General features: G+C 37.3%; 1 protein-coding gene across 1 annotated transcript; it reads right to left on the reverse strand.

The window, feature by feature from the left end:
• Nucleotides 1–602: 602 nt before the first annotated feature.
• LOC116210016 (transcription factor MYB11-like) lies at nt 603–4,216 on the reverse strand. Its single transcript, XM_031543804.1, has 3 exons — nt 3,896–4,216; nt 3,535–3,664; nt 603–1,648 (listed from the first exon to the last, which is right to left on the reverse strand). Exons 1-3 carry the CDS (start codon nt 4,026–4,028, stop codon nt 724–726), a joined length of 1,188 nt encoding a protein of 395 aa, XP_031399664.1. The 5' UTR covers nt 4,029–4,216; the 3' UTR covers nt 603–723.
• Nucleotides 4,217–13,976: the final 9,760 nt, after the last annotated feature.

Raw genomic sequence — 13,976 nt, forward strand, 5'->3', positions numbered from 1 at the left:
TTTAATTAGGGCTAAGAATTTTCCGATTGAGATATATCATTCTCAAGAAAATTATATAAAGAAATACAAAGTAAATTCATTCGAAAGTCAAATATAAAATTTCTTAATGATCAACTAACAACGAACACCGTTGCTTTCTACTTTTTTTTTTTTCATTTATGCCCTCTTTCGCTTATAATGTGCGACTCATGAAAAGAAAGGAAAAAGCGAAGGCGCCGTTAATTTAGAAAAGAAAAATCTTGCCAAAGAGAAGAACAACATTAATTGGTGGGAATAATAAGACAAAACTTGGGCCCTCCATGTCCCTTTCTTTTCTTGGGCAAGTGCTACCTGCAGCAAGCCCTTTTTACTCTGATGTTTCTAGAATTTCGGTACTATATGAACACCCAACGCAAAATAATATAACTCCAAGAGCTTAGCGGTAAAGAATGAGCTCCAGTATCCATCCGATTTCGAATTCGAAATATATCTTAAAATCATCGGAGCGCTTTTGACGTGATTGTACGCTCCGTGCGTCGCCGGGAGTTCATGGAACCCCGATAATTAATCGGGCGAATCCTGGACACCCTCATTAGCAAAAATAAAAAATAAAAAATACAAGATAATATATAAATAGGACAGAGATATTATTTATTCACCCACACATTATTTAATCTAATTATGACCACCCCACAACTATTTTAACCCAAAAATAGCTCTCTCTAAGCTACAGACACTTTACCCTCAAAATATAAGCCAACTGCCCATATCATTTTGCTTCTCAAAGTCCATCAATAATCCCATGTTGTCCCTCTCGTATTGATTCATGTCGTTATCCCCCTCCCAAAGCCAGCTGAACAGCTCCTGACAGTCGTTACGCTCTGCCACTCCTTTGTCATTGCCTTGCACAAGGTCCTCCCAGTCCCAGTTGCTGATGCTCTCGATATCATCGAAACTCGAATTAAAGGCTGCCGAGACATTGGAGGAGCTGACGTTGTTGCGGGCCTCACCATTGCCAGCTGTGGAGATAGTGTAGCTGGTTGGACTTGCAGGGGCATTGTAGAAGTTGAAAACATCTTCCTTCCTAGTTGCGAAGCTTTCCATGAGTAATCCATTAGAGTCCAGAATCTCATTAATACTGCTCAGCATGTCTCCATCGATGCCCTCAAATGGTCCTAAAACTTCAGGACTATCCTCAACCCTAAGGCACATCATCGAATCGCCAGTTATACTATTACTGCTACCACCCGTTCCGTTCTCATAACTCAAAGTTGAATTATTGTTACTTTCACCCGACATTGATCCAATTTCACTGCCTAGAGACGGAGTTGGCAAGGTAACTCTCTTCCCTTCCTTGGATGGATCAGAAATCCTAGATTCTCTCTTGTTATCATCAGAGGGTCTATTGCCCCTTGAGGAGATCCCCACACCCTTTTGAGAGGCATGATTGGTATGGTTATTGCTCTTCCCTTCCCCCCCACTGGTCCTCCCCCCTTTCTTCTTGGAAGGATTAAGGCCAGCCTTCGCCCTCTCCATTATTGCTTGGAGCGTAGGGTCAGGGGCTGGCGGCCTACGGAAGGTATCGACCTTACGGCTCAAGTGAGAGTTCCAGTAGTTCTTGATCTCGTTGTCTGTTCTCCCAGGTAGCTGATTCGCTATTAAAGACCACCTGTATCATGCACGGGCAGTCACGTCAACTTTCGAACCGTGAGCGACTGTCTAACAAGTAAAAATACGTAGTGTATGCCATGAAGCAAACTAACAAATCTAAGTCAACTGAGACTACATGATCAAAATTGACAAAGAGCATTCCGCATTGTCGTCTTCATGGAAGAACATCAAACATTGACAACATCATTTCTCTTACGTTAATGTGCAAGCTTCCGAGGTCTTTTATGTTTCACAGGTTCTCTAACGAGGGCACTCTTGAGAGCACATACGTGTTCTTTTTTTTTTTTTATCTATAGAACGTGTCTCTTGGTTTTAACAAGAGCTCCTGCTGATGGTCCCGGCTATATGATAAATCCACAACAATTATTTTAAAAAAATTTATCATAGGAGAAAGAAAGTATATTGCAGTAGAACACATAGCTCGCATGATAATTTAAAGATTTCAAATTCAATTCTTTTTATAGGACAATTCGTGGTTATTCATTAAGTATTCATTTTCCTCGTATTAACTAATGTCCCTTCACCTTAGAACTCTTTTGGATAAGTCACATCATTCTCGGATCCACGACAAGTGTCTCTCACTGTTGTCTTATTTATTGCAAAATGAATGAAAAGAGCGAGTCTATCCACGTAGCATTTTTTTTTTTACTTTTTTGCATGATAACTAGAGCAAATATTAGGTGAGTATTTGCATGATAATGAGAGCAAATATCGTGAAGCTTGTCCACAAAGTCAGTATCGAGTGATAAATACATATGAAAGCAAATGAGTTAAATCCTCAGTTGAAAGGATAGCTTTGGAAGGCCTGGCCCGCTTTCCTTACCAAAAAAAAGTAGCTTTGAAAATTAGAATTGAGAAAGCACCCTCCTTCTCGAGAAATTTCTCGGTGACACGTTGTCAAACCGACATTACTAGATTATAGACTTTGATTGGTGCTTTTTATTCGTCGGTTACAGAGAAGGTAACTAGACCTAGTAAATTACGAAAAAAGAGAATTGAATTTAAAAACTCTTACCTCAAAGATGAGAATGTGTATCGTTCACTATTTTTTCTTTTTCTAGAGCAGTTAAAATTTTAATTTAAAATTCTAAATTTTCTAAGTTCCGACTACAGTGCAGTTAAAATCATCCTATTAGATTTGAATGCTAAAAGTTATCAAATAACATTGTATAGTCGTCATTCAGCAAAAACAAAAAAATAAAAAGAAAAATCTATAATCGCTTGGCGAGAATTGACCACTATATAACCTCTCTTTCTTTGAACCACAAAAAGGATAGTGAGTAAAAGAAGGTCTTGCATGTAACATAATTATCATTTAGGATTATGTCACATATAAAATATTAATTTTAGCAATAATGAATTATTTTTTTCATGACTTTTCTTTATTTTTGTTTACATACTAAAAATTAAAATGATCAATCTTCATTAACTTATGACATTGTCACGTGGTACTTCCGTTATATATAAAACTTTCTCTTGTGAGTAGATATTGGCATTAATTCTGTGAAACATGCCAGCTTTTCATGCCTTTACGAGATAGATACATTTTCAAATATGTCCATCGTAAGTACTATATAATATGCAAAAAAGTAAACATCTGATCAGCTGTATATGTTGATGTATATGGCCAGGAGAGTGTGTGCTCTTGGTGTTCTTCAACACATGAAATGGCCCAAGAGGAGTGTAGGGTGTAACAATGTGTAAGAGGGGCTCTCGAGATCAGATTATCTACTTAAGTATTCTATAGCCACTCTCACTTAAATGTGAATGTGATAGTACGTAGCTGTAATTCTTTGGCGGGTTGCGTGAACCTTTTTATGTACGAATAAGTACGATTAGATGAGATTACCGATTTAATTCCGATGCATAGGAGGGGGCACAGACCTGTTGCCAAGGGAGGCATGCAAGTTGATGATGATTTTCTCCTCCTCGGACGATATGTTCCCTCTCTTCAGGTCAGTCTTCAAGTAGTTGACCCACCTCAGTCTGCAACTCTTCCCACACCTTAGTAAACCTGCAGGGTGATCAACCTATTAATCATAACAAATACGTAAGCGTATATGTAATAATAGAAACCTGCAGGCCTCATCAGTCATTACCAACACCGAAATCCATTAAGCGCAAACACATCTTAAAAGCATGAACGCGCCGACGATGTTCTTATATATATCGACTTACTTGACATGGGAAGACCCACATTGTGTTTCCAGTTGCATGAAACTCTATGCGTAAATAGCTTATATACCTGCATTCTTAGGTAAGGACCTCCAGGATCCCTCGCCGTGGGCCTGAATGTAGTTGGTCAAGATCTCGTCCTCCTCGGCCATCCACCTCCCTCTCTTCAGACCAACCTTCTCGCAGCACGGCGTCCTCCCCATATCTATATCTGTATCTATACTTATAACGTATATACCGATGTTTCTCTCACGCTTACTTGGCAGGGCCAATGTGTAAGCAGTGAGAGGACGGCGCTTAGCTTAAAGACAATAAAAGAGGGGCAACTGGAGGGTGTCGTCGACTTAGTCTCAGAATACTGCCAACGACATTTATAGAGAGAGAGACCGAGAGGGTGTTGGGGCTAATTAAAGAGGGGGGAGAGAGATAGAGAGAGAGACACACACACACACGGAGCTAATTAATAGGGTTTCTAGACGAATGGTGGCAGACGGTGCCACGACGGCAGGTCATGCATAGTAGCAGTCGTGGCGGGCTGGGGGTCGAGAGGGCCGTGAAGCTGTGGCATCGTCCCACGTTGGTGAGCTTAGCTCACCCACACACCCTAAAACCACTGCCTCGTTATACTATTATTTCGATTTTCTTTAATGGTGAGATTTCGAAATAACACAACCATCTAAATTAAAATATTAACTTTATTAGATACAGTGTGATATAAATATTGTCCTCTAATAATATGTGCTCCTGCAAGGGGACTAACACGAGGCTTATTTTGGCTATAGTCAACATTGGGGTTTGATATATCATGAGCATACATTAGAGTTTAGAATGTGTTTTGATACCATTTTAAATTTCTACTGATCTATGAGCACTTGATTCCATATCCAATTCAAAGGCTCGGGTTAAAATAGATTGTACAATTCAAGTCCCTTATAAGGTATCTATCCATGGATCTTTTATCACTTGGCCGTTGGGAAACAAACTTCCTTTCAACTTCTCAACAAAATTATGGATATGCTCAGCTTATAATTAACCGAACCACGGCCTCTATTATTTTGTGCGTCAGCCCAGTAAAAATTTGTTATTACTATGTTACGGCGGGTAAAGGATGTAAAAATTGGCCTACCGAAAGAAGAGGACGTAATTAAAATGCGGTCTCAACTTTTACTGTTATTTGTTATGCATTTGCATTTGCACCACGTACTAATGAAGATATGTAATCGTGCTAGCTTCTGTTGATCTTTCATGCCATCAATCACAAACACGTGAAAAATACTCTTTTCCTTGGTGACACGTCGATGAGAACGAAACTGAGTTATTATATCTGGGAAAAATTTATGACCAGCATGATGCTCCATAAGTCATCCTCTTGTTTGGCTCATATTAAAAAATATCGTATCTCAATATTGGGATATTGGTAATATTCTGGGAATATGTTTTATGACTTAATAACCGGTTTAGGTTCTATTAATCATTGATTTTGATTTCTTTATCTTCGTTTGGTCATTTGGCCTATAAATAGGCGGCTAGTTTATGTAATTCTACAGTTACTCATAAATAAAGCAAACGTTCTATAGTTCATGGTGTCAGAAAAGGTCGATTGGGACAAGTTCGATACAACCAACATTTGAAGTTGGTATTTTTCAAATACATACATTGATGACATAATTAAATTGTCTCCGACAGAATAGAAAGAAGAACGGAAAGATTTTCCTGGAGCGACGGAAGAAATTTTTTTTTTTAGCCATAAAGTTTCGTTGTGGACTAAAAACCATGGTACTTATTATCACGACAGACGAATGCAAAGATTCTGTAGATGGAAGCCAAGAATCCCTGTCAATTTGGTGCTCTTCATAAATAATTTTCCTCCATAAAGCCTCCTTTTCATCCGCGAAATAGCCACAATCATTTATACCTGGTTTGGGGTTATCCTAGATATATATATATTCTAATGATTGTGTTGTTAAATTATGAGAAAAAGTATGAAAAGGTAACGAATAGTTAAGAGAAAGTAACGATTGTATTGTTGAATTGTAAAAAAAAATACAGAATAGTTAACAGAACTGTCCATCTCTTTTATCCATAATCAGATCACCCCATTTGACCCTGCATAGTCCCACCTTATCCGAATTTCCATTCCAGAAGAAACGTCTCGTGATGAACTCTTGAACAGTGACAGGTAATGCTACAGAGAAACATGCAACGAAATCACAATTCTCGTGCCAGGGCTCCGAGAATGAATAGAGTCATGGGTTCAATTTAATGGACCAGCAAACCAAAGATAAAAATAAAAACACGACCGTCATCCGTTCTAAATAAAAGGGGTTAATATGGTATATATTACTCCTAGAAAATTGCGTGGATCTTATACATGTGTGGTATAAGATGCGATGATAAGTAGCTATAGTAAAATCAATCGGTTCATTTTAGCAAAGGGGAGAGCGCGGGTCCAGAAGAAAAACCTTACAAATTGCTACAAAATGCTACACTTCATTACACATTCATGCCCATTGATTTATATAATACGTGTATATATATATATATATATATATATGTATATACATATATTATTGTAAATATCTCGTTTTGGCCCGAGTTAGGATCATCGTTCAGGAAGTACATCAAATCAGAGAACCGATCAAGCACATAAGGATCACTTGTAAGAAGACGGACTATCAAGAACAAACAGATAAACCCTTGAGTACTAAACATTTAATTTTAACTATCCATATCTATTTTCAAATTATACGAGCTAATTAGCAATATTTCTTTCTCCGGAGACGCGTGTGTAAAACGAATTCAAAGCGTTACGCTCACACTCCGGAGACCTTGTATTAAACCTAATTGCTCGTATTTTTATGTAAAAAGGCACGATAACTTTTTTGTGATTAAAACATTTGATTCATATATTTTATCCAACGAGATAAGGGTTCGAGACGGAAAAATCGATATTTTCACGTAGCGAAAATATTCATGTCGGGGTGGTTTCTAGTCAAAAAATGTTTTCTAAACTCAATGATATTTTTCGATAATTTTTTCCTACTCAAATGTGTTTTAAAATTCCGAAAAGGATGAAAATGTAATTTTTTACAAGTTTAAGGACAGATATATTATTCTTGCTGAACCAAACTAGTTTAGTTTAACTAATTCAAGAGAGCTCCGGCCCAGGTGAAATTTTAGGACAGGGTCACGATTTTTTAACGCGTCCTGTACGGAGGTGGGATCACTAACTGTGCAGCGTGACTAGTAATCGCTCCCTTAAGCCAGTTGTCCAAACGGATATGTTTGGACAATTGGACCCATCCGGAGCTCTCAAATATTCAAAACAAAATTGCATTTTCGTCCTTGAACTATTGGATTTTATAAAACGATCTCCAACTCCCCTATCCCTGTAAATAGAGGGTTATTTCCAGAATTGAGGACTTTTGGCCATTCTCATATGTTGAAAGTCTGCCAAATCACTGATTCGAAATCCCTATATTAAGCCTAGGTCTTCTATAATTAGTAAGGATAAGCCCGATTAAGCCCCAATTAGTCGATTGGAGCCCCTTTTTCCGAAGTTAGTGCAAGAGCAAGGTAAATCCATTTGCACCAGAGGCTGATCGGCCTCTAATCCGAGGCCTTTGGCTGGGACTGGGTCGAATCACTCTTCTTTGGTTACTTTCTCCCGATTATGCAAATATCTCCAAAAATCGGGGTTTTTGATTACTTTTATAGTGATTAATCATAGGCTAGATGTAAATGTGTCCAATATCATGTTAATGGGATGCTTTTGTCTATGATTAGGATGTTTATGAAGTGTATATACACTAGCAGTAGCTTAATCGTGTCAATTATGCTTGATTTTGCTTGATTAGTGCTTAATTAAGATCAATTGAGTAGTGACATGTTAATTAGGCTCAAATTCGGCTTAATCTTTAATTGCTCGTGGTTACATTCTGATCATGTAGTAATTAGATCTAATTTGTGGTCAACAAGGTGTAATTTGACTCAATTCATGTGTAATCGGACTAATTACGGGATTGACTACGAGTAATTAGGCTAGATTTTGCTTAATTAGGTGGGATTAACATGGAATTGAATGCTGTAGTATTCTGTAAAATGTGATAAAGTTTACTTAGTTGAAGTAATTAAGGAAATTTTAGCTTAATTAGGCTTAATATGCAAGATTAGGCTCATATAAGTCGAAATTGCCACTTAAAATCACCTAATTAGCATGAAATCAACCTTGTATGCTTGCTGTATTTTCCGGGCTGAGTTAAACGGGAAGCTCGATTGCTTGATTCTTTGGTCAATTAGGCTTAATTAGTCGCCAATGGTGGTAATCAGTGGCTATCTTGGCCTAATTAGACTAGATTGTGTATAATCATTGTAAATTCTTTCAATTCCTTTCTTAATCGATGTGTAATGGATGTATGTGGTGATGGCCGAGTGAGCTTAGGCATAGGCAGATGTCAATTAGGCTCAACTTCACCATTTAGTGTCCAATTAGGCCCAATCAAGTGGATATTAGCAAAATTAGGGCTTGGCCACTTAAATTGGAGTCTAATTGAGCTAATTTGACGTGTATAGGTTGAATTGGATATGTACATCTGTGGCCGATTGTTTGTGTATAAATAATCGAGTCAATTTGAGTCCAATTTACAAAATTCTGGTCTAATTGAGCTTAACCGTATAAATTTGGAATAATTTAATGGGATTTGGGTACATAGGAGTCTTGAGACCTAGGAAGGTCTTTTGTGACCTTGAGGGAATGACATTAGGACTCTTGGGGGATAATTAATTGGATAAGTGTTCCAATTTGATTAATTGCCGGGATAATTAAATATAAACTCAATTTTGTATGTAAATTGATTAAAATAGTTAATCATATATATTGACACGTAATCATAGAGATTAAGGGTAATTAACTCACTAATGGAGTCTTAGGAGCCAAATCGAAGGTCAAATTGATCTTGAGGTAATTAGGATCACTTTTGTAGATTTTTTGGATTAATTGACTAATTGACGTAAATATGGTCATGTTAATAAAAGTAAAAAAAATAGAAAACCGTGAATAAAATGCGTAGAGATATAAAATAAAACTTAGATTTTTCTAGGTTAGGAGTTATAGGCCCATTTTCCTTTTTTCGGGTCTTAGGTCCACTTTTAGACTCACTCGGCCCACATGTGAATATTTGGCCTGAATGTATGGCCCACGTATATATATTAGCCTAAATGTATGACCAATTTGCTTTGACCTGAAGGTGTGACCCATTTCATTTTTCTTGGTTTGAATGTGTGGCCCATCTTTAGAGTCGGACTGTATAATTGTATATAAGCACGTGTAGCAAGTGGAGTCTATCATTTATTTTTTATTCCTTTTGTATATCCGTGAATAAAGAACTCAACCATTTGATTAATCAACTCAATTTCAAAAATAAAAAGTGTTGGATTTATTAGGAGCCCAAGAGGGTACTGAAAGGGTGAATTATTGATTTGAGAGCCTCTAAACTTGTAACAAAGCACCCGAACTCATTTCTCTGGTTAGAAAGATCGAGTCAAACTTAAATCCTTATAGGTGGTTAGTATCTTGACTCCGTAGGTGGCTCACTGATCAAATAATTGATATAGTGCCGATTCCAATCTTGATGGAGTCACAGGTCTTGCGAACTAACTGAAATCTCGAGTTGGTGATACATGCCTAAAAGCCACGCCCCGTGACAATTATAAACCTTAAATTTATCAGTTTCTATCTTTGAAGAACATATACATGTAGTTGTGGTTCCCATATTAAGAATTATGTAATTTTGGACTCAGTGAATTCATAATTTGCACCACACATCCCACATAAACATATATCATAGTACCGCATATGTGCGCATTGCATTGTCCATATATAACACTTTGCGGCTGGGACAAAAAGTTGAAATTGAATAATATGTAGCATGAACGAGGAACACGTAGTCCCTGAAATATTATGTTCACAAGGTTCTATATATATATATATATATATATATTAATGAGGACAGAATGCTAGTGTATTCTCTCTCTCTCTGTTTTTTTTTTGGGGTCCATATTGTAGTTATGAATTTCCGGCACTTACTAAAAATTAAACAAAAATTGTTTGTGAAAAGCTTTCTTATTTCTCATTGACTACAATGCCATACCTTTCGAAGCCAATTACATGACAGTAGAATTAATTTGGTAATGTCAAATCATAAATTGATATGCCTACACCGAAAAAGGTTCATTTAAGCAGTTCGAAGGTTATTTTCCTTAAATAAGATCTCGAGTTCGAGTATTGTGAATGGAAAAAATCCTTAATTAAGAAGAATTTTATTCCTTAGTGAGCCAACGCAGCTCGAACTGGATTAGTCAGGATTTATTGAGTTTTCGGATTCCAAAGTATATACTGATACATTGACAAATTGCGTTCTCGACATAGGGTGAATTCGGGTCTCGGCAATTTAAGAGGAATGCGGACATTCAGGCCTCAATCATGCGTCTGGCCCCGTACAATTGTTCAGACATCTACCTTGAGTCCCTTCTTTCAGTCGAGTAACTTCACTGCACCGTTGGAAGCTCAGAACTGGTCTTTCTTCTTACGTTTCTAGCCCGTTTTCAGTTTTCACCTTCTAAGCCCATACACAAATGGCCTAAAGCCCATGTGCACCTCAAACATGCCTTCAAAATCCAACATTTTCTCTGTTGAGACTTCTTTTCGTGCATCCGGGAAAAAAAAAAAAGCATAAAAGACCAACCCTGTTGGCATCGTGGTTAAAGTGTTCGACTCTTAGAGAAATTCCAAATTCGAGTCACCTCGGATAATCATGCAGGGGAATTCTCTTTACTAGGCCATCTTTACTGTTAGTGATCAGACTGACTTGTAGAGTATTCACGTGGACCGTAAGATTAGTCCGGCAAAGTTCGGACACACTCGTTATAAATAAAAAAATAAAAAATAAAAATAAAAATTCGAGCTTTTGAGTTGGAAATATATAAGCTTGATCACTTCTAGATTCAGTGAAAATTTCATAGTTTCCATGACCTCTTGCAGAGCCATCGTTCGAATGGAATCTTTTTCCACCTTCGCAGCAACATCATTCACATTAAGCTCCAAAGCTTAGGCTAGTAAAGTAACTTTATTCTGATAGAGAGAAGGAGAGTTATTAAAGCCAAGGAAGATATCCTCATGGATATCAAACGACATCTCATGATTTTTCAGCTCTATTGTGGTCAAAAGGTCGTGAAAAGTGTATAAGACAAAGCACATAATAAAGCCTAAAATCACTGATTAGCTAGAGAGGAGAGTTAAGATCAATACCTAATTGGCCTATATGAAGGGGCTTCATTCTTTCCATTCGAGACTTGCACTACACCCGCCCCTTGAGCCCCCTCTTTGAAATGGAACTGATAGACCGCAAAGGTATGAAGACTTAATGGCCAGCGCTTGGATCAGCTGACTTGACATCCCAAGTTCGAGTCGCACTTCATATAAGTGCAGTTCGTGCCTATTATAGGAGGTATACTCGAATTTGAAGAAGTTCATTTAAGTTAATTCCTGTTGACTGCTAACGTTTTGGTGGTGGGTCGTTTCTTATAAGAAAAAAGATAAGTCAGCCGAATATTGCTGGGCCCACGGTCCATCGAACAAATAGCTCTCATGACACCATTTGAGCGCGACCCCACGTCCCTCATTGAAAACCTTGCATTTGGCTAAAGGAATGTTGTTCTTATTGTCTATGTACTTGCAGTTCAGGTGCCCTCTCTACTTGGGTTCGTATTAACAGTTCGGATGTTCGTTCTGATACTGTATCCACTGGTGGGCTCTTATGAGGACACGAGAACATGGGCCGGACCCAATTTTTGGCAGAAATATTTGAAAATAAGGCTTGCAATTTTTCAATAAAATTGGTAAACGTCAGTAGGGCGTTGGTATATATTTACTATCCAAAGCAAGTTTGTCGGGCTAGTAGTTTACATACGTAGAACTCTTTCGAGTCATCATGGCCCGGTCTTAGCTTACAACCCGATATGAGATCACCTCTTACTATTTGCCCATGGAGCGGTTACATCCGACGTGGGACTGTCTTAGCAAAAGCAATCAATGACTATAATCACATAAACCATGAATCCTTACACGCAGCGATACTGATGAACCAGAAAATTGATCAATAGCACAGGTTCTATACCATGAATCCCCAAAATAAGGGATTCAAGAAATATATCTCTCCATGAATTCTCGTGTTTGCCTGTGAGAACAATGTGCTCATCGATGCTGATCTTGAGATATGAAGTAGACAAGGCCTGCTAATTAAGTGCATTAGTTAGGGGCTTCCTCGTAGCTTTGCTTATATTGGTTTAATCTCCATATATCTCCCATAGAAGAATCCTAATAAATTATAAGAAGAAAAGAATGACAAGTTGGTACTAACTTTGAGTGATCAAATGAAAAGAGAGTAATATTTATCTCATTAAGCATCAATCTCACTTTGCTTGTTTAGGAAAAGTGGGTGACACAATTAAATTACTCTCACAATCATTCTCCTTTTTTCTTAATGGGGATGGAACCACTTCTCATTGGAGTTTGAACTAGGAATGAGCAATTTAAGCTCAAAAACTTGTTAGTGTGAACAAATCAACTTGCCATTAATTAGAGTGACAAAGATTCGTTTTATTAACTTCATTTACAACTTAAGCCCCCACTTAGCTAACTAATTAGTTGATTGCTCTAAGAATGGCACAGGGCATGGACCTTGCCGTGATTGTATAAGTATTTGCACTTAATAAGGTCATGCCTTTAGGGTTTGGACCGTCGAAAAATAACTTCTTATAATTCCACTTGGTACCAAAAAATGACCCTACATATTTGACACCTTCACATAGGAAACTCCATGTGCAGACTGGTCCGCCAACTGCGCATTTCAACTTCAGCTCGATTGCATTGATGTTATACCCCCTTCTGTTTCACATTCGGATTATTAAGAACAACTTTTCCACAAGGATTCCTTTTGAACAGAAAATGCTAAAATTGAAGCTCTAAAAAGTCAATTTTGTTGATATCTCTGACTTTGGTGTGTGTGTGTATAAGCTTTGTAATAGTAGTAGGGGACCCAAGTATGGCTGGCTCCCACATGTTTGACAGCCAAGAATCATTCAAAAAAATTGATTTAACTATTTAACAATTCGATTTCGCCCAAAGGCAGATTTCTCAGATCTCACAATATGAACGCGGGCGTTTTAATTTGCCTTAACATTCAAAGATTTATAAATTAGAACACACACAAATATCCTTTGTAATCTTCCTCCCATGAGTTGAATAATTATTGTACACAAGTCGTATGAGCGGGCGTGAAAAGAATATGTCAGATTTTACAATGTGCATTCATCCCATCTCTTTGACAATTATTTTATGTGTGTGTGTGTGTGTGTGTGTATTCATGATATAAGCATATGATGAAGAGTTCAAAAAATAGGATAGAATTATACAAATTAGAAAAGAGATGAGATAAGATGATACCCATCACATGCTGTCACTGACATCATCATATCTGGCCACGACTTCTCCTCTTCCCAATGTCTCCAACATTCAAGCATCACGTGCTCTTTTTCTTCCCCTTACTATATATATAACAAAATAAAATTCCTCTCACTTTTTCTTTCTTTTTGATGTACTCTCTTTTAAAGAAAATTTAAGGGAAAAAAAACTCCAATCCCAATCTTCAAATCCAAGCCTTATCTCCACTTGTAGCAAGTTATGGATCGATAACTTTTAATCACCACGATTCACCCAAAAAAAAAAAACTTTTAATCACCTGACTGCGTCTTCAATTTAGGTTATTATTTCATGCTTTCTATCGAATTGTGTTTATATCATGTGTGACTCGTTAAATTTCGTCAACTTATCGTACAATTGTTTCATGACACTAATCAAACGGAGTTGGAAAGAAACTACTCCTCAAATGGATAGAAATATATATATTTGACACGGTCATTTTTTATGGAATTATTCAGATGTGATCATTGTTTATTATATATTAATTTAAACTGACACGATTAAACAGTCCTTGGCAAAAAAATAAAAGCAATATATCTAATTGCAAAACGGAAATATGTACTGTAGCTGAAATTTACTTATCAGAAAAAGTGTGTAGCTGTAATTGAATCGT

This window comes from Punica granatum, chromosome 6 (genome assembly GCF_007655135.1).
Source record: "Punica granatum isolate Tunisia-2019 chromosome 6, ASM765513v2, whole genome shotgun sequence".
Classification (NCBI taxonomy): domain Eukaryota; kingdom Viridiplantae; phylum Streptophyta; class Magnoliopsida; order Myrtales; family Lythraceae; genus Punica; species Punica granatum.